The 25950-nt window shown below is 46.1% G+C and overlaps 1 protein-coding gene across 3 annotated transcripts; it reads left to right on the top strand.

Annotated features, from left to right (window-relative positions):
- The first annotated feature begins 1709 nt into the window (after positions 1–1709).
- Positions 1710–25328, top strand: SNX31 (sorting nexin 31). 3 transcript variants are annotated; one of them, XR_013997494.1, is made up of 15 exons: positions 1710–1783; positions 1891–1965; positions 5701–5815; positions 7764–7828; positions 9408–9518; positions 10531–10621; positions 11066–11153; positions 13502–13571; positions 14736–14828; positions 15375–15578; positions 17456–17569; positions 19618–19695; positions 20562–21277; positions 22426–22482; positions 24176–25319. XR_013997494.1 is itself a non-coding variant. In XM_081117362.1 (14 exons), the coding sequence occupies exons 1-14, from the start codon at positions 1718–1720 to the stop codon at positions 24269–24271; spliced, it is 1323 nt and encodes a 440-aa protein (XP_080973488.1). In that variant the 5' UTR covers positions 1710–1717; the 3' UTR covers positions 24272–25328. The 3 variants fall into 3 exon arrangements, 2 of the variants coding, with proteins under 2 accessions (XP_080973488.1, XP_080973489.1); XM_081117362.1 differs by lacking the exon at positions 20562–21277 and having other exon boundaries at positions 24176–25328; XM_081117363.1 differs by lacking the exons at positions 1710–1783; positions 20562–21277 and having other exon boundaries at positions 1836–1965; positions 7764–8333; positions 24176–25328.
- Positions 25329–25950: the final 622 nt, after the last annotated feature.

The following is a 25950-nucleotide window of genomic DNA, read 5'->3' as shown; positions in this document are numbered from 1 at the left end:
ATACTACTTAGTGACAATCATAGGTTCCTAACTTACAGTGATTTATTTTCAAAAGTAAAAAATATTTTTTAAAGAGCTGGATACTAGATGCCTCTTAAAGCACTTTCTTCTCTTGTGTTATCTGTATTTTCTAAATTTTCTACAATGAGTGGCTATTGTTTTTGTAATAAGAAAACAAAAACAAAACAACAACTAAGCACCAAAACCAAAGTATTTCTGGTTTGGAATTTCTACCTTTGTTCAAAAAAGCAAGAAACATTCTTGTTACCTCTAACCAACAAAGATAATCATCAACTGCAAACAGAGAAATAAAATGCCTCAGGCTCTATATGCTCTGCCAGCTCAGACTTCTGTCTCTGAGAACTGTGCCACGGGGTAGTTTCAGGAAGGCCCTGCTGTGCCCCTTGTCACACAAATGAAAGGACAGTGATGTATCCCAACCCTCTTTATGTCCTTTATTGCTAGATCTTGCTCTGTGATCTGTACATGAATAGAAATTGTTAAATCGACATGTTTTCTGCTTGTCCCCACTCAGCTCGAAAGCAACTGTGCCTCTGTTTCTTCTAATGTCAGATGCCCTTAAACCATCAGGGTCTGAAGATGTCCTGAGTTAGTACAGTGTATTCAAGTAGAGAGTGCTTGGCACTGAGAAACCCCTACAGGGTTAGCTGTGTTTATTATTATCATCATCAGTGTAATTATTGGGCAGCAATGGTTATTCATATTTTTCTACAACCTGGGTGATATTTTCCTCAATAATATTCCCATCACCTTTGAAGGGCAACAAGCTCCTTTCCATTATATCTTTTGGGGTAGCATTGGGTGGTCCTTTGAACCCTGATGTTTATGTTGCGTGTTTATGTTACAGCCACGATTGCCATCTATATGACCTGTAACAGAAGCATGTCCTGGAGCTACTGCAGGTTCAGTCCAGACCCCTTCAACACCGTGAGTATCACAATAAAGCCAGACACATGAATTTCTGGTTCCCCAGTGCATATAAAAGTTATAGTTACACTATAGACTACTAAGTGTGCAATAACATTATGTCTATAAGATCAATGTATATACCTTAATTAAAAAATACTTTCTTGCCCTGCCGGGCGTGGCTCAGCGGTTGAGCATGGGCCTAGGATCCAGGCGATCGGGGTTCGAATTCCGGTCAGGGCACATGCCCGGGGTTGCGGGCTCGATCAGTGACTCTCTCATCATTGATGTTTCTCTCTCTCTCTCCCTCTCCTTTCCTCTCTCTGAAATCAATAAAGATATATTTTAAATACAAAAAAAACTCAAAAACTTTCTTATTAAAAATAAATGCTAACCTCACCCGAGCCTTCAGCGAATCATTTCTAGGATCCCTCTCCACCCTGAATGCCCCCCCAGGCCCTGCCCAGCACTGGGAGGCCTGCCTCCTGCGCAGGCCGCCTGTCGGGGGGCGTGGGGTGCTGTGCGAGGCTCTCGGTCACAGACACGCTCCACCCTCCACCCTCCACCCTCCACCGCCCACCCTCCACCCTCCACCCGCCACCCGCCACCTGCGCAGGGACCCGAGCCGCGCGGCCAGAGCGCGCAGGGACCCGGGGAGGCGCCGCCGGCCCCACGCGCGGCCGCCGCGGGCGAGGGGGCAGCGGGAGCAGGGCCCGCCCGCCGCGCCCAGCGCTCGGGGCCAGAGCCCGCGTCCCGGACCCGCGGGCCGAGCCCCGCCGCCGCGGGAGCCATGAAGAGGCACTTCTGCATCCCCGCGTCCCAGCAGCGGCCCGACGCGCTCGGCGGCCGCTTCACGGTGCGCGGGCGGGGCGGCGGGCACGGGCGGGGCGCCGGGCGGGGCGCCGGGCGCCGGGCGGGGCGCAGCTGCTCGCGGGCTGACCGGCCCCGCGTGTCCGCTTGCAGCTGTACTCCGTGTACCTGGACGGGCTCCTCTTCTGCAGGGTGCGCTACAGCCAGCTGCGCCGTTGGCACGAGCAGGTGAGCGGGCCCGGCGGGCAGCGGCCGTGCCCCCGGCGCGGGTGAGGAGCGCGCGGGCGCCCCGGGCCGCCGGGCGCGGGCCTGGCCGGACACTGGCCCTCAGGGGCTGCAGGCTCCTGCGCTGCGGGACCGCGTCGTGGGGGGATCCGCGGTGAGTCCTCAGGGCTCAGTGAGTCCACGCGCCGCTTCTCCCCTACGCGAGGGGATGGGGACCCCGGTGCAGGCGACTCCCAGCCCGGTGCACCCAGCGGCCTCCTGGCAGAGGGCCCCGCGGTGGGGGCTCCCCCGGGACAGTGTCCGCATTCAGAAGGAGCGCATCGAGGCTGGACCAAGGCACAGCCTTAGGGATCCTGTGCACGGGTTGAGCACGGGCCTATGCGCCAAAAGGTGGCCAGTGCCACCCCTGGTCGGGGCACGTGCCGGGTGCCGGCTCCATCCCTGGGCACGTAGGCGGCGCCGGTGGGCGTCCCAGCCTCACCGCGATGTCTCTCTATCCCTCTCTCTCAAAAGCAATTTAAAAAACCTTTAAAGAACCAGCAACCAAGAAACAGATGACAAAATATCAAGACAGGATTTCCCACTACAGTTGCTCACGTCAGTGTCCGGATGTGTTTACCTGCGCGTAGAGCTTTTGTGTTTTGTTTGTTTGCTTGTTTTATTGTTTTGTCCTAATAAGGAAGTGTTGCAAATCTTCAAAAGGGAGAGGGGAGTAAGGTTTAGAAATCAGCTTCACCCCCCCCCCCCCCCCCATGCACAGGGGTTTCTTTTGTTTGTTAGGTTTTGTATTTGGAGGGAGGGAGGGAGGGAGGGAAGGAAGGAGGGAGGATCTTGCCCAGGTAACCAGCTATTAACATTTGGGGGAGAGTCCTTTCAGACAGTCTCTGGGTTCCTAGCGGGTGGATACAGCGCGTTTCCTTTAACCAGCCTCTGTTGGGGGGCAGCTCAGCTCCGTTTTCCCGCGGAAAGCCTCGCTGCAGCCAGCCGTCTTGACTATGCGTCACAGTGCATTAGAAAGCCGGAGTGTTCAGCGTGCAGCATTTTGCTAAATGTACGCCGTTACCACCACCATCATTAAGATAGAGAACAGGCCCCACATTCTAAAAGTTCTCTCGTCTCCTTTGCCCTTGATCCCTCCCTCCACCTCTGGCCCCAGGCAACCAAGGTCTGCTTTCTGTCACCAGAGTTCCAGGCAAAGGATTTCATTCCAGCTGCTCAGCAAGCCCCGGTAAGGTTGGCTTTGCCTTCATCGTCATTACTCCCAACTTGCAGATAGTAAGGTTGGCAGATTAGCAAATAAAAACATAGGCCTCCCAGTCAATTTCAGATAAACAACAAACCCGTTTTCAGTATAAGGGTCTAAGACGTCTTAGAATGTCTAAGGCATCTCAGCCCTGTCCCCAAGCGAGGCAGCTTGCCCGCTCTGCTGATGAGTGATGCCCATCCCTCTGCCATGTGAACTGCCTGGCCTGGCATCTTCTGTGTCTTTGATGAATAAAGCCAGTGTGATTTATGCCTCTGCCTTGCCTGTACTACCCCCATAAATGAAACCTGTGAAGGAAACACGTAACTGGCTCGCTTTGGCCAAGTGTTAGGCCATCTGCTAAGTGATACTGAACTCTATGAAACGATGCTTGCTTCTTTGCAAACGTTCTGCCAGCGTCAGGTATGGCAACGGGGACAAACCGTGGACGCTTGCGAAGGACCCTTCAGTGGAGAGGAGGGCTGTGCGAGACGACATGCACTGGTTCAGTCTTCCTGCCTGCCTGGTGCTGAGCCAGCCTGGCTCCTTCCCCTCTCACCCGATCTCCCCTCTTCCCCATTCTTACCCTCTATTCACATCGGGGTGGCCCATTCATCTCCCGCCTGGCTCACTTCCCCCTCCCGAGAAGACCTCTGCTTCTGTCCCACTAGTCAGGGACCAGCCCTTTCTCAAGGCCCACCTCAAGCCTCACCTCCTCTGGGAAGCCCCCCTTGATGGCATGATACGGCTTTCTCTGATTCCTGTGCCACTTCATGTTTAGACCTTACCATGTTCCTCTTTTTGTGTGTTTTCTCTCCCCTCATTATTTAGTTGCAAACCCCAAATATTTAAATAAAGGGATGAGTGAAGGCTGCGGGCATGTATACCCCCCCCGAATCCTACTTTAGTAGCTTCTCAGGGATTTGGGAGAGAAGGAAAATGGGGGGAGAAGGAAACAGTAGTGAAACACCAGTCCCAGCCCTGTGGCTAATCAGCTTGCAGGGCCTTGGCTAAACCACTTCATCTCCCTAAGTCTCAGGTTGCTCCTCTTGTCAAGTAACCTTGTCAAGGCGGAGGAATTGTCAGGTGCCCTGGTCACAGTGGAAGGATGGCCATGTTAATGGTGGTGAGGATCATGTACCTCATGGGCCAGTTTTGAAGACTAAACAGGCTGATATGCAAGCTTCAGGCTGATGTTCTTTGGTATCAGATGCCACAGCCCAGATTGCTTTGAGCTTTGGCTCTTTATCCTAAGAATCTGGGAGTTTGATTATAATGGGCCTCGGAGAAGCGGGATGGATAAGTCAGCATTAGAAACAGAGCCTGTAGAAAGGCCACTCTGTGTAATTTCCCTTGTCCGGGTCACTGCGCTGGGGTAGGTATGGGGCTGCGAGTACAGAGAGGGGGAGCCAGGTGATATTTTACAACTGGCCAGTTACGTCTGCTCCCTGTAAAAGGCAGAGCTGCACAGGTACAGGAGATGGTGCTGGGATAGAAAATATATATTATCTGAACACTGTCTTAAAAAAATGACCAACCAAACAAAACACTTCACAATAAAAGAACAGAAGGAGTATGTTTTCCTTATGATCTCTTGAAATAATTTTTTGAAAGAGTGGACTACACGGTAATACCAGGTAATTCTTTCTCTGTATGCTACTGGTTTTAATACCTAAACTATGAGCTGTCTGAGACCAGTGGAAAAGGCAATTATTTCGATGGAGTTGAAGAACTTGTGGAGTCGATGAGTGACTTTTGGCAGACTTACCTTCAGCTTACTGTGTGTTTATCTTCCCCCTTCCCGCAGTGTTAGAGAAGGGAGGGGGAAGATTCTTTGAGAAGTCAGCTCGGACTGTAAAACCTGCTGGGAGAGTTTTTGGTCTGTGACAGGTATTGGAACCTGAATTCTTGTTGACTTTCTCCCCAGATCTTGGCCTTAGGGTAGAGGCTTCTGCAAGATGCTCTCCTGCAGATGCCTAACCCAGGCAAACCTGCTGTGATTCCAACCAATTTGGGAGCAGCTGTGACATTTATGAGCACATGCCGAGGAAGGCAATTGCCTTTTAAAGATCACTTAATCAGTTAATAAAAAAAATAATTGCATGCAAGGAAGATAGGATTCTGCTTCTACTTAATGGAATTAGCAGAGATGGGGGGGGGGGTATAAATCCCAGGTGTACAATTCTATAATACATCATCTGTATATTGTATTGTGTGTTCACCACCCCAAGTCAAGTTTCCTTCCATCACCATTTATCACTCCTTTACAGTCTCCTACCTCCCCCCATCTCCCTTTCCCTCTTGTAATCACCTTACTGTTATCTGTCTCTGAGGGGTTTTTTGTTTGTTTGGTTTTGGTTTTTTTGCTTAATCAGGAAGGGTCAATTTAAAATAAGATGCTAGAGTGATATGTGCCCTAAGAGGAGTCTTTGGTATCTCACCAACCTTGAATTGGAGGCTCTTTGCCATAAATGTGTGCTTTCTGGATCTTTCAGCTGAGACGGGTCTTTGGAAATTGCCTGCCCCCCTTTCCGCCAAAGTACTATCTTGCGATGACCACATCTATGGCTAATGAGAGGAGGGACCAGTTGGAACATTATTTGCAAAATGGTAGGTATTTGGATTTTTTTATGGACTTTATGAGATATAGGTTGCACACTATAAAGTCCACTCATTTAAAGTGCATATTAGTATATTAGTATATTAGTATATTTATAGGATTGTGCAACTATCACCGTGATCTAATTTGAGAACACTTTTTATCACTCCTAAAAGAAACCTCATACCTATCATGTCACTTCCTATTCCTCTCCCCGACTAGCCCCTGTCACCCATTTCTGTCCTCATAGCTTTGCTTGTTCTGGACATTTCAGGTAAATGGAATCTTGCACTATGTGGCCTTTGTATTTGGTTTTTAAAATACTTTTCTCTAGTTTATAGTAAGAATACAGTATATAATACATATTACATACAAAATACATGTTAATCAACTGTTTATTTATCAGTAAGGCTTCTGGCCATCACTTGGCTATTAGTAGTTAAGTTCTGAGGGAGTCAGAAGCTATACTGTGATATTTGACAGCATGGGGGTCGGCATGCCTAACCCCTGCATCGTTCAAGGGTCAGCTGTATACAAGGAAAGGTGTGTTCCCTTCCACCCCAGGCCCCCAAGCTTCTAGAAGTATACACTATTACAAGCAGCTGTGTATCCCTCAGAAACCATCTGTGTGTACACTAGGGTGTATATACATCCCTGTTTGTCCAACACTAATTGAAACTTATTCTACACAGTTTTCTGTATCTGATTTTTAAAAACTTTTTATTCTGATGTATTCTCTGAGTTACAGAAAAGTTGCAAAAAGTAATGCAAAAATGTCTGTGTACTTCTTTTTTTTTAAAAAAAAAAAATGTTTTTATTGATTTTAGAGAGGGAGGGAGAGAGAAACACTGATGTGGGAGAGAGAAACATCCATTGGCTGCCTCCCACTCACCCCGCACCAGGGATCAAGCCTAAAACCTGGGCATGTGCCGTGGCTGGGACTCGAACTGGCCACGGATGATGCTCAACCAACTGAGCCACACTGGCCAGGGCTGTCTGCCTACCCTTTACCCAGGCTCCCCAAACGCTAACGTTGCACAATTGGTTTGTCTTTGTCTCTCCCTCTCCCCAGCGTGTGTCTGCGTAGTCATACATATATTATACAGAAGTTACTGAGATACTTGTGTTGCGCACACAAGCCACTTCACCCTTAAATAGCTCTGGGTGTGTTTCCTAAGATAAGGACATTCCCTTTTATCACCACAGGATAGTTAGTTATCGAAATCAGGCAGTTAACAGTGATACGGTCATGTTATCCAGAGACCTTATTCAAACTTCACCGACTACCCCGCTGATGTCCTTCACAGCGAAAGAAAAAAAGTGTTTTCTTCCGTATGCTGGGCTTTTCTCTTAAAATATGTATCTCACAGATTGTTCTAGGTCAGCAGTTACAGATTTACTTCATTATTTCTCACGGTTGCTCATTTTTTTAAGCACAGTAAGTGAAAATTCCGGGAGTTTCCCATTCGTCTTTTGTAGTGCAGAATATACCTCTTTCAGACCTGTTAAATAAGCCCTTTCAAGGTCAACATGTAATAATTTTTGAATTTTCACTCTCTCTTGGTTTGTTTTCTCACGTCTTACAGACATACTCCTTTAACCACAGGCCTTTTCGCAAAAGATCGCAGTGCTTCAGGGGTCAGTTCCAGGCCTGGCCTTTATCCGTATCATCAGCGTGGCTCGCGCATCCTCTCCTGCAGGTGGAGATTGAGCCACTGGGGGATGTACCAGTAAAGTGAGATTTCTGGAAACACCACCTGGGATTGTTGTGATGGGTTCGTGTTGTCAGGGCTGCCTGGAGGAAGCAAGCTTTGCAGATTTTCATGTATTCGAGAGGCCACGAGCTCTACTGCCTCCAAGGAGGCAGCAAGGCCTGGAGGGTACCCTGATGGTCAGAGCAGTTTAATGGGGAAGTGAGCCCACCCCATGCTAACCTGGCTTGCTGTCCATGTTTTGCAGTAACCGTGGACCCAAACATGTTGAGAAGTGATGTCTTCGTTGATTTTTTAAAGCAGGTACAGCTGGTAAGCTCTCTCTTCTTCGCTAAGGTCGTTATTTCGCTGCAGAACAGGTCTCTACGTTAGCCACGTGTGTTTCTGGCCATCACAGGGCCTGGACTCAGGTAAAATACATTCATTTGGAGGACATTGGAGGATGGTTCCTATTTTGTTCTTTTGTACACCTCAAAACTGGCCATGAAGAAGAGAACTTTTATCATGAAGGGCCCCCTGACAATGCAGGGACGCCACTCTGTAGCTGAGATTTCCAAGTGTGCCATGGTGAAGCCAGCCGGGCCGCGGTGACAGTCTTGCCTCCATCACCTGCACATTCTCTGCGCCTAACTGTACTGTCGTAAGTGGGTCACAGAGAAAACCCAACCTGCACAGAAGGACATACAGCAACTCGCTTTCCTGTGTTGGTCTGAACCGCTGCCCTCTTGTCCACTCGAGGCTGGAACTTTCCCAAGTACATCTGTTTAGCACATCACTCCTTCTAGTTGTATAGATGGGAACATTTTTACACCTGAAGGTATGTTCTTGACTGAATGGAAAAGCTTCGAAAGGGTTGGCTGTATTGAACTGGGTCCCTAGCTTCGGGAAGAATGATATCTGGATCAGGTTTGTAAAAAGTGGAAGCAGATTTTATTTATTCAGTCATTCAACTGTGTTGATATACTTACTGGTCCACTCACCCTGAGAAATGACCCTAGAGCCTTCTACAGTATTGTGAAGTCATTTGTATTTTCACATATATTTGATGGTTTAAAGGACACACACAGCCCTGGCTGGGTGACTCAGTTGTTCGGAGCATTGTCCCATACACCAAAAGGCTACAGGTTCGATTCTCAATCAGGACACACCTAGGTTGTGGGCTGGATCCCCAGTCCAGCAGTGTGCAGGAAGCAGCCAATCGATGTTTCTCACATCAATGTTTCTCTCTCTCTCTCTCTCTCTGGAAACTGAGCAGCAATCAGTCTCAGCTTCGAACTTTCCTAAATTCTGATGACCTTCCAGCGTCTCTCGTGTGTCCGTGACATTTTAGAGCACTCCCCCAGGAACTGCACGGTCCCTAGGACTGCACACATCCCGAGCATCGCGTGTCTTCACCAACGATGAGCACACACAGAGCCACGCTGAGCTGGGGGCGTTGCCCTCAGCTGGTGCCCAAGCACACGCAGCAACTGGCTTCCATAGACAGGCTTCAGTTTACACACTTCAGATTTTTGCTGTAGCAGAATCATAAATGACTGCATTTTATGGACTTTTAGGGATGCCTGGAAATATTAAAAATGAGAATTAAAACCTGAAACCACCTAGGGTCATGTGGATGATTTTTTTTTTTTTTTCTAAAATGGATGCTTTGTTGTTTATTTGGAAAATTACTCAAGCTACATGTCATTGCATTGCCTTGGCCCCTCTCCCTCCCCCTCCCAACCCCTACCTTGCCCCCCAAAGCTCCATTCCCCAATTCTCTGCCCTGGGCTCTCCAGGCTGCTGGGTACTGTAACCCTCAGGGCTGGGGAGAGGATGCTGCTGACTGTCCCCCTGGGAGGGGCCCCGCTGAAGGCACTGCGGGCTTACTGTGCCTTCCCTTTGCTCACAGGACACCTTTAATATCACTACCAAGAAAGCCGCTCTGGACATATTTCTGCCTGATGGAAGGAGCATTCAAGTCGAAATCCTGACATCAGACACTGCCGAAAGAGTCCTAGAGGTAAACTTCATCTAAACTCCAGCCCCAGGACTGACTGCAGGAAGCACTGTTCAAAGGCAGGGACTAGGATACGGCTACCTTCTGGAAGCTTCCTGCCTACCATTTCACCCTGGATGACTTCCCTGTAGACATGCTGGGATTTTCTGGGAGGCTGGCTGAGGAACCTGAGCTATAGTCAGTGCCTTGGGCCTCCTTGGTTAGGAAGGAGAGTGGAGCCCAGACGAGCCTGAAACTGGCCGACCCAGATGGGCTGGCGACAGGCTCTGGGGGAGAGTGACATAGATTTCTCAAAGGCTGAGAGTCGACCCTTCTCCCTCACAGCGAAAGCCCCTGGAGCCAGCACCTCAGCAGGTCTGATCCTGTGCCAGGCCTGAGTCTTAGTCGGTCCTCTGAGGGCTCCAAGGGCGAGACCCTGAAAGCATCCTCTCCTTCAGATGGGGTCGCACCCAGCTCTGCCCCGGGGCCTGTCCTCCCTCTGAGCTGGGCTGTGGAGGGGACATCGTCTTCTCACACCCACGCGCTGTTCCCAGGCCCTCTTTCTTTGGAGGGTTTTAGTTCTAATCCTCCAGAGAAACACAGAATATAAAGTTATAAACAGGAGGAAGTGGGAAAGTTTCTGGGACTTGCCGAGGACAGTAAAATCTTGTGCCGGGGTCATGGTATCTGACGCCTTCTGGGTCTGAAATGGACAGAAGTGCTCCCTGTGCGGGTCTAGCTCTCGTCACCTTTACCTAAGACTGTGTGTGTGTGTGTATGTGCACGATTCTCTGCATCGTGACTCTTTCTAGCCAATTAATGTCCATTGTGGTGGGACAGACTTTTTTTCTTCACTCAAAAAATTTCCTAAAGCAAGTATGTACCATTTTAGATTCAGAAAGCATTTGTTGTAATGTCTGCTAGCCCATTAGAGCGCTTTTTACTGTGTTTACAGGCAGTGTCAAATTCTGTACATCCCAGGAAACATGGCAGACATTTCTAACCCCCCCCCCCCCTTTCTTGTCTTTGGTTAAAGGTGGTGTCACACAAAATTGGACTGTGTCGGGAGCTCTTGGGCTACTTCGGCCTGTTTCTCATGCGGTTTTGCAAGGAGGACCATGTCTCTGGTAGGAAGGACAGAGGGGATGCCGTGTGTGCAGGTGCTCAGCCTAGAGATGCAGGAGCACAGCTGAGGGGCTGCTCGGCCCCCAGGGGAAGCCCCCAGTGTGCAGTGTCCTCCCCTCCTGGGTGGAAAGTTTGGGGGTGGCTTGGCCACTGGATCTGTGGTGTCCCGGCAGAGGCGCTGGCCCTCTCTGGGCCTTAGTTTCTTCGTCTGTATCACATGTAAAATACTGCTCACTCAAGGTTCTGGTCTTTCATGAACATAAAATGTTAGTTATTTTTTGAATAAACTTCAGAAAGCTAAAACTTACATACAAATGCGAGAGAATATTACTGTTATATTTTATTCTTTCCAATGGTAAGACTTCATGTTTTTGTTTTAAAGCACTGGATGTAAAATAAACTACCTGTGCTCTTTCACCCAGCGAGACCCCCCCTCCTCTCTCTAGTCCTGAAAAAACTGGCCGACTTTGAACTCCCTCCTGTGAGTCTCCGGAGCGCCGCGGTGGAGGGCTGCAGGGTCGGCCTCAGGAGGTGGTGAGTGAGGTTGCCGCAGGCACTGTGGCCCTCTCGCCCTTGCCGCGGGCACTGGCCGCTCTCGCCCCTGCGGCTCTCAGCCCCACAGCCAGCGAGAGACCAGGGAGGAGCCTGGGGACAACAAGGAGGGAAGCAGAGGAGACAGAGAGGGTGGTGACGAGGCTATTTGTCCTAAAGGGTAGGCTACGGGGATCAAGTGTATACTCAAGGGGGACCATGGAGGATGGTGGCCATGAAGGTAAGGCTTGAAAAACAAGGGCTGCTGGGGTTGGGCTGAAGCAGGTGATGTGAGGACCTGTGGGCCGTGGGCTGGCTTCGGAGTGCTTGCCGCCTGTGCTCATCGGAGGAATTTGCTGAGGGTCACAAGCAGGTCGAATCAGCAGTTGAACTGTGGTGGTCCCCAAAGGCAGAGTGCGGACTCAGCCCACGTGCAGTGCATTTGAACTCTAAGCAGTCAGCTTACCTTCCGAGGAGATTTCAACAGTAACTGTGTATATGCCAGGACCAGCCATATTCCTAGATCAAGAGGGCACCTTGCAGAAAATACTACCATCTCCCCCAGAAACAGAGGGCCCTACGGAGAGCAAATAGACAGAAAATAGCAAGAAGCAGGACACTGCCCTAACCCACCCCACACATAACCTGTAACGTGCAGTTATTACCGCGGCGGTATTGGAGGCATGTTTGGTTCACTCTCTCCCAGCTCAGTTATTCTGTAATCTGAGCATAGGAGCTGGAAAGAAAGGCATTTTGAAATCTAGGAATAGTAGTTATTTTGACCCCTGCTAGAGCTCTGGTCTGTGGTTTTTAATTTTGGAAGGATATTCCCAGCAAGGCTAGAAGTTCAGTTACTGTTATTCAGAAGTATTCTGAGAAACGGTCAACATCTGTGGCATGGAACCCTGAGAAGGGAAAGAGAAACCCTTAGCAGTTCCCTCTCATGGTTTGCAGAGTAGCTGTTCTTCTGGAAGCCGCTTAGTGTAATGAGTGGCCGAGCACAGTTATTCCTGGGGTCAGAGTATGTGACTCTAAGTCTCAGCTCTCTCAGGATTTAGCTGAATAACCTTAGCCAAGTTATTTAAGCTCTCTAGGACTCAGTTTCTCTATCTGTAAAATGGAAATAATAATATAGAGTCTACCTCAGGATTATTGTGAGGGTTAAATAAGGCGGCCCCATATGCTCAGTAAGTTTTGGTCTTGTTTGTTATGTTATCTTAAGGAGGACAATGATGATAATAGTAACAACAGCAACAAAAATCCCAGGGGCTTAGACTTGTTGCCCATGAGCTCTCCAGAGAGCACGAGATCAAAGGAGAGGTGAGGATTCTGTTCCTCACCATGAAGCTTGAATCGAAAGTTGGGCTTTGCCTGTGTCTTCATTAAACAGGTGAATGCTAGATCCTGAGCTCAAGATAAAAGGACCTACCTGCAAGCCAGCGTCTCACATCCAGGCAGATTGCCTCTGCTCCTGGGAACTGGGAGGAAAGGAGGTCTCGCTTCCTGTTAGAGGCAGGATCAGGTCACGGGGAGGGGAGAGCCTGGAGCAGGGTCCTGCAGGTGCCTGGGCCACTGCCAGGGTGGCAACTCTGAATAGGACCCAGGCTCTGGGCTAGGGGTCCTCACACTTGGTATCAAGATCAACTTGATCAGAGCAGTGATCAGGATAAACTCAGGGTGCTGAGAAAGCACGGAGTGGGGGACGTGAGGAGGAGCTTGCCAGGAGAAGCAGACAGGTCAGGGACGGAGGCTCCCGAGGCCAGTGGTCTCCCGGCAGAGGGAGGGGAGAGAAAATGTGGTCCGAATGTGAAGTGTTGGGAGGGGAGTGGGGTAAGAGATGGAGCTGGAAATGAAAGGAGGGTGTCCTGTGAAGGGCCTTGGATGTGAGCAGGATAGAGGACCCAGCTGCTGGGCTCTGAGTCTGAAGGCTACTCGGGGAAGACCTCTCCTGTTAGAATGTGGAGCGTGAGACTGAGGGAACATGGCAGGGGCAGGAAGCCTGGTGAGGAGGGGACCAGAGCAGCTCAGGACGCGAGGAGGGTGGTCTGGGACAGGGTGGTGGGCGGGCGTGGGTACAGGCCAGTGAGAGTGCCAGGCACTGTGTTGGGGAGAGCTCACGCAGGGCCCGGCGACTCAGAGCGGGGCCGCGTGTGAGCGGGGATTCCGCGAAGCTTTATTTTTTGCATTTTCGCTCTCAGAACAGAAGAGGTGGAGGGACAAACCGAAGGCTAGGCGAGCCGAGGGGTGGGGCTTTGTTCAAAAGGAAGCGGCCACCGCTTCCGAGCGCCGCGCTGCCAGGTGTCCCCATTCGCCGTGTCCTGTGAATCACCCCGTGCTCCTGAATCACGCAGGTACATGGACCCGACCCTCGACTCCCTGCTGATGGACTGCAGAGCAGCTGTCAATCTGCTCTATCTGCAGGTGAGGGTGACCAAGAGCCATCAGAACCCCACATGTTACAGGCCATGGGGTGTAAACCATTAGAAAACAATCGTAGTTAAGAATTCTCCCTCCAGGCCTAGAATGGGCCAAGTCACAGAGGCGGGAAGCAGAACAGAGGCAGCCAGGGCTGGGGGAGGGGAGGCGTTGTTGCTTGATGGGCGCGGGGTTTTGGTAGGAGTGACGACAGGACTTTCGTATAGAGTGGTGGCGACAGCGCTGTGAATGTAGTGCCACTGGGCTGTACACTTACAAATCGTTAAAGTGAAAAAATAAAACTATAGAGGAGTTTGGAGGGAAAACAAAGAATTCTACCTCCATTTTCACAATCACTGTCTGACTCTGCAGCTGACACGCCACCATCTAGACTGATTTTCGGGAGCCTGGAAAGACAGCCCTGATCGTTTACGGTCGCACGTGGTTCCTACGTCTCCCTTTACTGTCATTTCTTTTCCCTGAGCCAACAAGCAGCACTTGTGGCCTGTGCAGCTACGCTGGGCATGCGCTCAGGGGGCCTCGTGCTCGCTTAATGCTCTGGTGTCGCATCGTGAAATTCGTAATAATTTTTTTTCCTCTTAATAATTTTTGAACAAGGGACCCCGCATTTTCATTTTGCACTAGGCCCTACAAATTATGAAGTTGGTCCCTCTTGCCTGCTTCTCAGCCCCCCGGAGAGTAAAGCAGAGTTTGACCTCTGGTTTGCCATTTACTTGTTGGCTTTGTTTTGGGGGGTTTTATGTGTAGAAGTTTTGTATTTTCATGTATTGCATATATTCCTTCAGATTTTGTTCTTTGTATCTTAAAAAGATATTCCCTACCTCAAGATCAGATAAAAATATTTACCTTTATTTTCTTCTGGTTCTTTTATGGCTTTTACACTTAGATCTTCCATGTATCTGGATTTATTTGATTGGGTGGTGTGGGGAAAGAGCTAATTTTCTTTTCCAAGTGTTGCCAGTTGTCCCCGAACCATTGAACAATCTCTTTCTACTAATTTAAAAAGTAACTTTTATAACATGCTGGGTTCTTATATATACATATGGCCACTTGGGTCTGTTTTTATAGCCTTTCATACATGAGTGCGTTTTTGTCAGATTAATTCATTTCTGCTCAGTTTGCTAAGTTTGCAATTTATGTTGTTTTAAGGCAATCCAGGACATTCAAAAAGAATGGGCCCAACCCACCCAGGCACAGAGGCAGAAATTAGAGGCTCTCCAGAAAGAAGACAACCAAATAAAGGTGAGTCAAATATTGCTCCAAAATAAATAAATATTGCGTCCTGGAAGGAAGTTAAAGAAACATATCAGAATTGGGCTGTTTCCCTAATTTATAAACCCTCCAAGCACTAAAAATAGGACTCTTACAAAATGAGAACACTCTTATTGATTTTTCTGATTATAAAATTAATAAAGGCTTTTTGTTCAAAGATTCTAAAATATACAGGCAATATATCGTGAGTCTTTTATCAAGTTAATTAATATAGACCCACAACTTTTTAATGGCCACACAGTATTCCATTTAATGGTTATGTTATTGTTTAGCAAACCAATATCCTATTGTTGGAAGTCAGAAACGGCCCCTGCCCTGGCAGGACACCTGTGCCCCCGGGCCTGGCTGTTGGCACAGGGCATTCATTGCCTGCCTCCCTTCGCGTGCAGGAGAGGGGCTCCCTGCTCTCGGCGCAGGTGTCCTGCCAGAATGGCAGGGGCTTCTCACATGGGGTTTCCATCTGTTTCAAATGGTCCTTTGCTTCCCCCTCCATCCCCACACCTCCCTCTGGAGCAGTTTCTGGAGCTGTCCCGGGAGCTAAGGCACTACGGATACGTACAGCTGGACCCTTGTACCTGTGACTACCCCGAACCGGGCTGTGGGGCCCTTCTTGCCGTTGGCAATAATGAGATCAGCTGCCGGGTCACCCTGCCTGACAGCCAGACCCGGGACATCACCTTCCAGATGAGCCGAGTGAAGTGCTGGCAGGTCACTTTCCTTGTGAGTATCTCGGCACAGCCTCGCCCGTGAGTTCAAGTTTCCACTCATGGTTTAAAATCTTACTGTTTTTGGATGACACAGTTGACCCGGGAGACAGGTCTGCCATTTGAATCGCTACCTCGGGTGAAGGAGCACCTAAGCCACGGTAGGCATCACCCAGACAATAAATATGGTTAGCCATTCACCCAATAAAAGGGATTGGTCGTTTCCAGTTCTTAGATGTTTTGAATAAAGTTTCTATAAATATTCATGTACAGGATTTTGTCTGAGCACGGGTCTTTATTTCTCTGGAACAAATGCCCAGGAGTGCAATCGCTGGGTCATAGGGAAGGTGCCTGTTTAGTTTCTTTAAGAAAGTGCCAACTTGTTTTCAGGAGAGGCTGCACCAGCAATGTAGGAGTAGTTTCTCTGCATTCTCATCAACATTTGGCATTGTCACTGGTTTTTAGTTTAGTCATTCTGATAAGGGTATAATGGTGTTTCATTGTGGTCTTAATTTGCATTTCCCTCTAGGTTAATGATGTTGAACATCTCTTCATGTGGTTATTTGTATCTTCTTCTCATATCTTTTGCCCATTTTATAATTGGATTGTTTGTTTACTGTTGAGTTTTGGGAGTACTTAATACATTCTAGATACTAGTCCTTTGTTGGATTTGGGGTATACAAATACTTTCTCTCTAGTGTTTCCTGTCCCCTTAACAGGTCTTTTGTGGAGCAAAAGTTTTTAATTTTGATGAAGTCTAGTTCATCAGTTTTTTCTTTTTAGATTGTATTTTCAGTGTCAAGTCTAAGAACTCTTTGCCAAACTCTAGATCCTGAAGTTTTTTTCCCCTAGAGTTTATTCCTAAAAGTTCTGTAGTTATGGATTGTACATTTACACCTGTGATCCATTGTGAATAATTTTTGCATAGGGTGTGAAACTTAGAACAAGTTTCTGTTTTTTTGCCAATAGAAGTCCAATTGCTCCAGGACCATTTGTTGAGAAGGCTGTCTTTTCTAAATTGAATTGCTTTTGTACCTTTGTCAAAAAGTAATTGGGCAGCCCTGGCTGGTGTTGCTCAGTGGTGAGAGCATCAGCCCAACCTCCTCTAGGCAGTAAGCTGAGTAACTGTAGGGCTACCTGATTAGTTATTATTCCCCCTGGGATAACAGTTCTGTGTTACCTGTCATTCACTGTCAGAAAACAGCTGTTTCCCAGTTCAGTTTTTACATTGATGCTGTCAGGCCAATATTTCCAAAATATAAATATAATTGTATTATTATATAGCTTTTAAAATCTTTTAATAAATGCCTATTGCCCTCAAGATAAAGTCTAGACTCCTTAATTTAGCTTATAAAACCTGTAACAGTTAGGGCTCTTTGGTGGCAAGCAACAGAAACTAACACCGTGGCTCTAGTGAAAAAGGAATTTATTGGAGAGAGATGGGGCAACCCATTGATTTAAAGGAAAGGTTGAAACAGAGGCTTAGGAACCAAAGGAGCTCAAGGTTTTGGGGCATTCTTTACCAGCACCTCCTCCTTGAGTCTCTCTGCTCTGGAATCAAATAAGGGGCACAGAGAGTATTTGTTCAATTGGTCTGAGTTTGGGTCATGTGACACCCTTCAGGAAGGCCGCATTCCCTGACAGTCCTACCTACATAGTCGTAGTGGATGAGAGATGGTTTTCCCATGGGAATATGAGACTCCATCACTAGGAGAAAGAGAGATGGATGCTGTAGAGCAGAAATCACAGGTGCTTTGTACCAGGCTTTCAGTATCTGGCTCTAGCCTGCCTCTCTAAGCCTCTTCTCTCACCCCCCCCCCCCCCCCCGCATGCCTTGCAGCTTGTGCCACTTAAACTTCTATTGAATATCAAATAATACCTTTTCCTCCATAGGGGACCCTGCTGGATATGGATGGGCCCCAGAGAACTCTCAACCAGAACCTGGAGCTCCGATTTCAGTACAGCGAAGATAGTCGCTGGCAGTGGTTTGTCATTTACACCAAACAGGTGAGTTCTCAGGTGAAAGCATGAAAACCTGTGTGGATATGCTCTCTTGCTTGCTGGGGTGGACACAGCACATTACCTCAACCCTTGCTAGTTACTAGAGTATGCTACACACTCTCTTCCTGGGCTGTAATACTCTTTTTTGGTTTTGTTTTATTTTCCTAGTCACCACAGCCTTCATATCAATTAGAAATGAATTTAGTTACCATATAACAGAAGACCACTCACAGTGGCTTAAACCAAGGGTCAGTAAGCTTTTCCTCAAAGGGCCAGATGATAAATATTTTAGGTTTTGAGATCCATTTGGTCTCTGTTGCATCTACTCAGTAACATGAAACATTCTTACAAAGAGGATAGGATGTTTGCTGAGGCAAGATTTGCAGTCACTTGGAGAGACATAGAGAGCTTTTGGTAGGGAAACCACCCTCCCTCCCCTAGAATGCTAAGTGCAATCGTTAAATAGTTTTACAGTCTTTTAATCTAGTCTGTAGCGAATGAGTTTAAACTGCTATAGAGATGTATAATAAACATTCTTCTAAAGGGTTCCTAGTGAGGTCTCATTTCCTTTGTAGTGTGGGTTTGTTGATGTGCATTCATGGACTACTTTTGCAAAAGGCAGAAAAGTGGCTTATGTGCCTTGCAAATACGTACAAATGACAGCTTGGGCCCAAATCTTTTCTAGGCCCTTTAAACAAAAGCTCATTCCCTTTATATTTAATAAACCTTACCTGGTTTAGAGCAGAGTCCTAAGCTACATATCTGTGTACACTGTATAGTAATATGGAATCTGTCTGAACCCCGTGGGACACCATTAAACACCCTTCCTAGCTGCATCAGCCCGGGGCGTGCTGGTGAACTATTCCACCCCCTGGTTTCGTGCAGGTTACACATATGCACAGATACACAGGGCGAGTCCTTATCAAAACCCCGGGGGTTAACATTTGTGGTATAAAAACCTCACATCTGTCACTCTTTTCCTTATCAGTGGCAGTGCCTTTCTTCCCTCTTCCCACGTTTCTCTCCCCTTAAAATTAAATGAATTCCTACCATGCTCTACAGTCCTGCAACACTTCGGGTTGTTCCCTCTACGTAGCCCACTCTCCCTCTGATTATTTCTATGAACTATCCTCCAAGAGTTTTCTACATGGGCTACTACCCACACCTGCGTTTTCTCTCTCTTTTCTTCTCTCCATCACCCCTCTCCCAAGTAAAGCGGCCACCCTTGAGCACAAACTTATACTAAGGTCCTATAACCTCGGACTTTGGGCTTCGTTTGTCTCAAACCTTGGTGGGGCCCAAAGAAAAGAGAGCAAGCCGAGAATTGAGAGCAGGACAAAAGAGAGAAAGGATTAGTGGGAAAGGAGCAAATGGGAAAATCACAGGGAACCTTAGATTTGGCAACTAGGGCTGAAGACCCTGCAACGGGGGAGCCCCAGCTTTTGTGTAGCACAATGTATAACGTGTGTCTTGGATGAGTAAAGCTACAGGTGATACTGGGGACAGCTGTCAGTCCTGAAAGTGAATGATGAAGGATACCCAAAAAATAAGGAAGTGAAGAAAAACAATTACATTTTTTTTTAGTTCAGTAAAAGTCATAAGGTGCTAATATATTCTTTCAAACAGACACGTTGCTGTTTATGCCTCATACTAGGTCTCTCAGTTATTATGCATACAGTTCACTATAAGATTGACCAACATCAGCTCATTTGATTACAGCGATAATCAGTTTTAATTATTTGTTGTTTATAAAACATGAGATGCTTACAAAGTGACGGAAAAAATGGGATGTGAGGGGGAAGTTTTAAGAGTGAAAAAGATTAGTAATGAGATCCTGGCCATTTTTACCCGTCTTTTTAAAATTTACTGTAACTATATCCACATTATGAGGAAATGTTCCTTACTTGTTAATTACATCATATGCAAATTTATGGAAGTTAGAAAAGAATTACTATTGGAGGGCAGAGCTCAAGTCTGCCGAGTAGTGAGGGCAGGGAAGGAAGCGAATGCAGCTCTCTTGAACTCAGAGACTTCTTCATTTCTGGATTTCTTAGGCGTTTTTGCTGAGTAGCTGCTTGAAAAAAATGATCTCAGAAAAGATGGTAAAACTAGCTGCAGAGAACCCAGAAATGGTAAGTGCTCTTCTCTGTGTGTATTTCTCACTTTAAGTTCCCACCATCAGCTGATGCTAAACTACACTCATCCACTCCCTGGGCCTCGAGGGAGGAATAGAGCAGTGAGCTCCTCTGCCCTCCGGGAGCTCAGTCTGTATAATTCAAGCCATTTTTCCAATGGCAATCATCCCTGGATGGCTGAGAACTCTCTAACCCTCTGCACTGTATCCTTGTATTTCTGCCTTCCCCCAAAAGGGAGAATCTGGATTTACCATAAACGCTGCATTATAAAGGCAGGGTCTTGAGAGGTCTTTAATGCAGCAGCGAAGATCTGAAAGGAGCTCTACAGTTTTGTCTCTAGAAAGAACCCCAGCCTGGCGATACTTCCACTGTGCCAAATTAAAAGGCCTGTAGTGGCTGGGAGAAGCCATTAAGTAAAAGAAGCTCTCGAGCCTATAATATTTCTCAATATAAAATTAAACTTTGTTTTTCTAGCTTAATGAAGGCCTAATAACTCATTCAAAGGGTTGTTGGCAGGCTGTAAAAAGACTTACTGAGGTACAGTTACTTTCCTACTTGCTTTGTCATCATTATGATATAAGGATGTCCCTAATAAGACAGTATAGTTTGATTTTTTTTTTAGTGATTACAAATACTATTGCCTGGTTGACATTTATAAACATAATTCTTTTGCAGAATATTACCCTGATCTTTAAAAATACAACAGAAAACACTTGGAATTTGGAAATGAAAATTAAATTTTCATTTAAATTTAGTTCTTTATAAGAGAATGGATGACGTCTTTAGTTTAACATTGCTCTTTCTTGACTTTGCAGCTTTTTTTCTAAGAAAATAGTTTTATTTTATCTTTATTTCTCTTTCAGAACTGGAAATATTTCCTAGGGAAAAGACAAATGTACTGCCTCTTGGTGTTTAAACGATTCAAAATGTACTAGAGTAGCAAAGCAAAGCAATAAAAGAATCAGGGTGCTCTTTTAAAAAGAGTAATAAAATCTAACCTCTTAGGCAGGATGTACCCCCTTAGGCTCCAATGATTATATATGTAAAAAGGAGAAGACAGAGAAAAGTAACTAACTGAAGTAGTCCCATTAAAAGGGAGAAGTGCCCTCAAATGTGTTTGAATAAAATGTCAGCTACTCAATGCAAGGAAATACTTGTACAATGACTAGCTAAAGAGTTCGCTCAATAATAGGAGAAGGTAGTTGACCTGTTTCAAGTTTTCAAGAAAAGCAGCCACACTAACTACATTCCTTAGAGCTGCACACAAGCTGAAATGCAAGTTTATCCCTATGGCTGATGGCAAATTCAGCCTATTAGTATTTATGTTGCTTTATCCAAATACTCAACAAGTTTTATTTCCTCAGACATTTTCAAATTTCTCATCTTTGTTCTTAAAAAGACAAGTTAGGACCCTTTGTCTTGAACGCTAGGCTTTCAGGAGGATGTTATAGGGACAGTCCACGTTTCAATCTGGAATTTCATCTACAAATCCTTGGGCAGAATGGGACCCTGGCAGGGGAAAAAAAGATCAGCTGTTTGAACTTCAGCTGATTCTGGGCTTCCTGTCAAAGTGCAACTGGTGAGAACAAGATGTACTTTGTGTAGCTTAAAGGAGCCATATACATGTGTGACTGTTGGGGTGGGGCGTGGGTGGGGTGGAGGGGGGAAAACAGGAGTGGGGGGATATCTGTAATACTGTCAACAATATAAAATAAATTTAAAAAGGAAATGTATGACTGTGACATTCACTTCCACATAAAATTTGAACTGATACATACCACCCATAGAAGGCTCATACAGACTAGGGTACAGAGGTCTCTATTTTTGCAAGGCAGAATAGATTCCAAAAATTATTTTAAAATTCTCACCTGAGGATATGTTTTTATTGATTTCAGAGAGAGAGAGAGAGACACACACTGACATCAATGTGAGAGAGAAACATCGATCGGTTGCCTCCTGTACGCACCCTGCCCGGGGACCAAACCTGAAACAGGTATATGCCTTGACCGGGAATCGAACCTGCAGCCTTTTTGGTGTACTCTGGGATGTACACCACCTGAGCCTCCCGGCCAAGGCGATTCCAAGATTTTGATAATCATGAAGAGTCTGGGGAGGGAGAGAGAAACTGAGGAGACTGTAACCAAATGAGGCCCTAGTCCCTGGGACCCCAACCTCCCTTCACTGATTCACTGGAATGCCCCCCACACCTCCATTAAATAGTTCCTTTTAAAAACTCTCCTCAGTCACCCCAAGAGGGCGCCACCTGTTTTCGGCTGGGACCCTGACTGTTCCTTTGAGTTCACCTCACATAGGTGAGGTAGATTCAAGTGTCTTGAACTTGGGTTTGAGTCTCCCTTGACTGATGGTGCTCTTTGATTAAGCAAGGCCCCGTTTGGCTTTGATTCAGCGTGTGGACTGGAGCTCCGAGGGTTATTTCAGGGTTTAGAAGTTCACTTTACTTTGCCTGAAGCCCCTTTGGACTCTGTTAAGTCACCGTATCCATAGGCAACTACCAAGGTTACACATGAAGCTTCACTTTACTTTTGGCAGCTCAGTGCCGGTATCATTTAGACACTTGCAAGTGAAGGGGGCACATGCAGATGACAAGTAGGGGGGCTGCTGACCGGCAGCCTTCCGGGCCCCTGAGAGGATTACGGTGCTGGTTAAACAGGTTATTCGCGTGCTTGCTGCCGGCTGCGCTCACTGACACTTTCCTAATCTCTTCAGCAGATTGAAGTTCCCGAAGGAGGCCGGAGTAAAAAATACCACATTCAACAAAGCCAGGTCTGTGAGTAAAATTCTGTAATTGGTGCATTATCATTTTGATAAATCTGCCCATTTTCCCCCTTTAAGTAACTGAAGTCATTCTACTTTTAATAATAAGCCAGAGTCCTCCTTTTCAGAAGCTCTTCCACATAGGCTAGGCCAACTGCAGGGCCATCGGAGTATAGCATGTTGATTGTAGCACCTAGTAGGGCTAGGAGAAATACTTCTCTGAGTTTTTTACATTAAAAAATTTTAAGAACACAGAAGTCTTTAATGATTACCTCCTACACCCCATGCATTTTTTAGAAAATACTTTCTAGTTTGCGTATTTTAGTTTCATGGATTTTCTACAGTGTACTCTGTACAAAACAGCTTTTCAGTTTATAAAATACTTTTTTGAGCATGTAGGTCTGCTGTGCAGATAACAATAACAGTAAAAATCATAATAAAAAGCATTAATCGGGTCTCATGATTGCCAGGCACTGTTTTAAGGGCTTTTATATGAATTAACTCATCCTCACCACCATCTTGTAAATCAGAGAGGTTAAATGACTTGCCCCAGGTTGCACAGCAATCGATGGTGGAAGGAAGCAGGCAATCTGACTCCAGAACTGTGCCCTTCACTACCTTTGCTAACTATTTCTTTCTAGGTTCAAATCCTAGAGTAGGCGAATGAAATAAAGGTGACCTCTTAGTAGCATTTGAATGGAAGTGATTATTGGGTTCAGTTCCCGTCACAGGGTCTGCTGTGTATATAAAAATACTTAGTATATAGGGATATTATTTATAAGTATATAAGGTCCTTTCTTGAGTGAATTAGCTCAGAACAAAATTTAAAACAGGTGAAATGCAAAGCTCCCTCTCTTTTATAAAACATTTCTGGCTGCGTAGATCAGAGAGACTGAGATGAGAACTCCACCACTTACTGTGTGTCTCCAGGCAAAAAAAGGAAATGTGTATGGGGCTCCAGAGGTACTTATTAAAGTGCAGACTGCTGGGCCTCACCCCAAAAGATTGATGCAGTAGACCCGGGGTAAGGGCCCTGCAGCAGAGTGTAGAGCAAGTGCCTCAGTGGGAAACGCTGCAGCAGGCTTCAGTCCCTTTAGCTATAAAATGTATGGGGTAATCCATTTCATCAGCACAGTAAGGATGCAGAGCTGTGGTTCTCAACCTTGGCTACACAAGGGAATCACCTGGGGATATGTAAAAACGAATGATGGCTGGCTGGGGCCTGGCAACAGAATTTTTAAAAGTTTGCAGGCGGTCTAATGGGCAGCCAGGACTGGAACCATTGTTCTGGAACAGTGGTTCTCAAAGTGTGGTTCCTAGACCAGCGGCATCAGCATCCCTTGGGAATTTACTTCAGATTCTCAGGCCCCAAAACTACTGGACCAGGAACTCTGGGCCTGGGGACCAGGAACCTGTGTTTAGCAAACCCTGCAATTCAGTCAGATGCATGTTCAGATTTGAGGGCCACTGTCCTGGAACAACAGGCAACACTACACGCAGCACAACTGCGACCAACATTGATGCCAATTCAGTTGGCCTCTCGGATGAGCAGCAAAGAGCATAAAACCTTTGAGAATAACCATTGCTTATACAAATGTAACTTTCTGCTGCCTTTTTAATATTAAAATCCTTGACTTTGTTTTGTTATGGAAATTATTTCCTTCCATATATATTTCTGACCTCTCTGTTTACTTTGCCACAGAAAGACCGTTCTAGTTTCCTACCGGGAGCAAGCAAGATTAAGATAGCTGCAGCTGACTGCGTTTCGGGGACCATAAAGGAAGAAGAAGGTCTTTGAGGAGAAAGTCTCACTTTTTAACATGTCTCTAAGCCTGTCCATACAGTGCTTAAGGATTAAAAGTGAGCTCCCTACCATCAAGAAAAGAAATTTGACCCCTTCCTATTTTTGTGACGTCAAGATGGACACGCGTCATCAAGACTACTTCAGAACTTTGTTACACTCAAGATGAAAAAGAAATGCAAGCCGAAGTTTTACTGTTTGTTTTTTAATGACTCATGAATGACAAGTGGCAAATCCAAATCCACTGGAATGAAAATGGAAGCTTATCTACTATTTAGCCAACTTAAGAATAGTTGAAGCTCACTCTTTCCTCCGTTCCCCTAAAATAGATGTTTACCTGGCTCCATGAAGTCTTTTATATGTTCTGATACTAAACAAATGAAGGGCTCAGAATAAACCACTATCAATGCATTTGGGGTCAAGTTCTGAAGACGTGACTCATCAGCTGAGGAAACTGCGGCTCCGTGTAAGAAATGGAATCACTGAAAAAGAAATCTGGACTTCACGGATGAGTCCACAGCACCAGAGCAAGGAGGGGAGGAAATTGTGATGTTTCCTTCGAAGTTCTGAGCCTACCAGTATGGATGTACTCAAAGTAACAGGCTGCCCTGTTCTGCTTCTCCACTCTTGTAATGGTTTCTGTCCTTAGAATACTAAATTCAGTTCGGTAGTCATCACACTATTTTGAATATTTTTATTTTGGAAAGCAATGGGTATCAGTATCAGATACCTTGTAAGTCTCTTAGCTTTATAAATATGTGTACTTTTTCCACTAGATTTTTTTTCTTATCTAGTTTCAGTTTATCATGACAATTAATGTACTTACATACAGAATTAAGACCACAGTAAGAGAGGACAGAAGAATCTATATAATGTAGATAGATGAAGTGTAACATTCGAATGTTCTTTTCTAACTGGGTTGCGTAACTAATTATGTAATAACTATGAAATATATTCCAGCGAACATAGAATTTACTGATGGAAATTCTGTGAATGATCTTTTTGAAGTGTAGAATCTATTAAAGCTCCATAGTATTTATAAAGCAATGCCTCTAGCCATGACTTCTAGTACCATAAAGTTTTATATTTATGTTTTAGACTGTAGCAGGAAATGTTGGCAGGGGGAATCATAAACATCCCAAATCACCCATGGTAAGTATATTAATGGGTTAAGGTGCATTTTTAGATGAAAATGGAAGCTTATCTACTATTTAGCCAACTTAAGAATAGTTGAAGTCTTTTTCTTTTTAATAGAAAACACCTACTGTGTGTAAGGGACCTAGGAATGCAAAGAAAATTTGCATTGGGGGTGAGAAGACACATATATTAGGTTGAACTATATGCACTTGCTGTTATGTAGGTCAAAAATAGTTGAATGTGGTCCCATGCAGTGCTAAGTTATTGCTGGAGTGTGGGAGTGGCTTCCATGAATGCTCCTGACACCCACTGTGCTGAAGTCCCCAGGTGTGGTGACATGGAGGAGTCACAGAATATGTATGTGTAGCATACAGTTCACTCCCTTAACGTCATCAGAAAAAAAAGCTGTCTGCCTAGTCCTCACATTTTTCAGGTCAAACAAAAGCAGTAAGCCCTAGGTGGTTTTGCTCAGTGGTTAGAGTGCTGGCCGGTGGACTAAAGGGTGTAGGGTTCGATTTCGGCCAAGGGCACATACCTCA

The sequence above is a fragment of the Miniopterus schreibersii genome (genome assembly GCF_964146895.1).
Source record: "Miniopterus schreibersii genome assembly, chromosome: 17".
Classification (NCBI taxonomy): domain Eukaryota; kingdom Metazoa; phylum Chordata; class Mammalia; order Chiroptera; family Miniopteridae; genus Miniopterus; species Miniopterus schreibersii.
The sequence above is the reverse complement of the archived record's forward strand: the minus strand, read 5'-3'. Positions and strand labels throughout refer to the sequence as shown.

What these genes read in the sequence shown, in the direction of transcription:
- SNX31 (XM_081117362.1), top strand. Translation starts at nt 1,718, where the DNA reads ATGAAGAGGCACTTCTGCATCCCCGCGTCCCAGCAGCGGCCCGACGCG. An exon ending in GGAACATTATTTGCAAAATG is followed by an intron (nt 5,816 to 7,763) that starts GTAGGTATTTGG and finishes CATGTTTTGCAG; the next exon opens with TAACCGTGGACCCAAACATG. An exon ending in TCAATCTGCTCTATCTGCAG is followed by an intron (nt 13,572 to 14,735) that starts GTGAGGGTGACC and finishes TGTTGTTTTAAG; the next exon opens with GCAATCCAGGACATTCAAAA.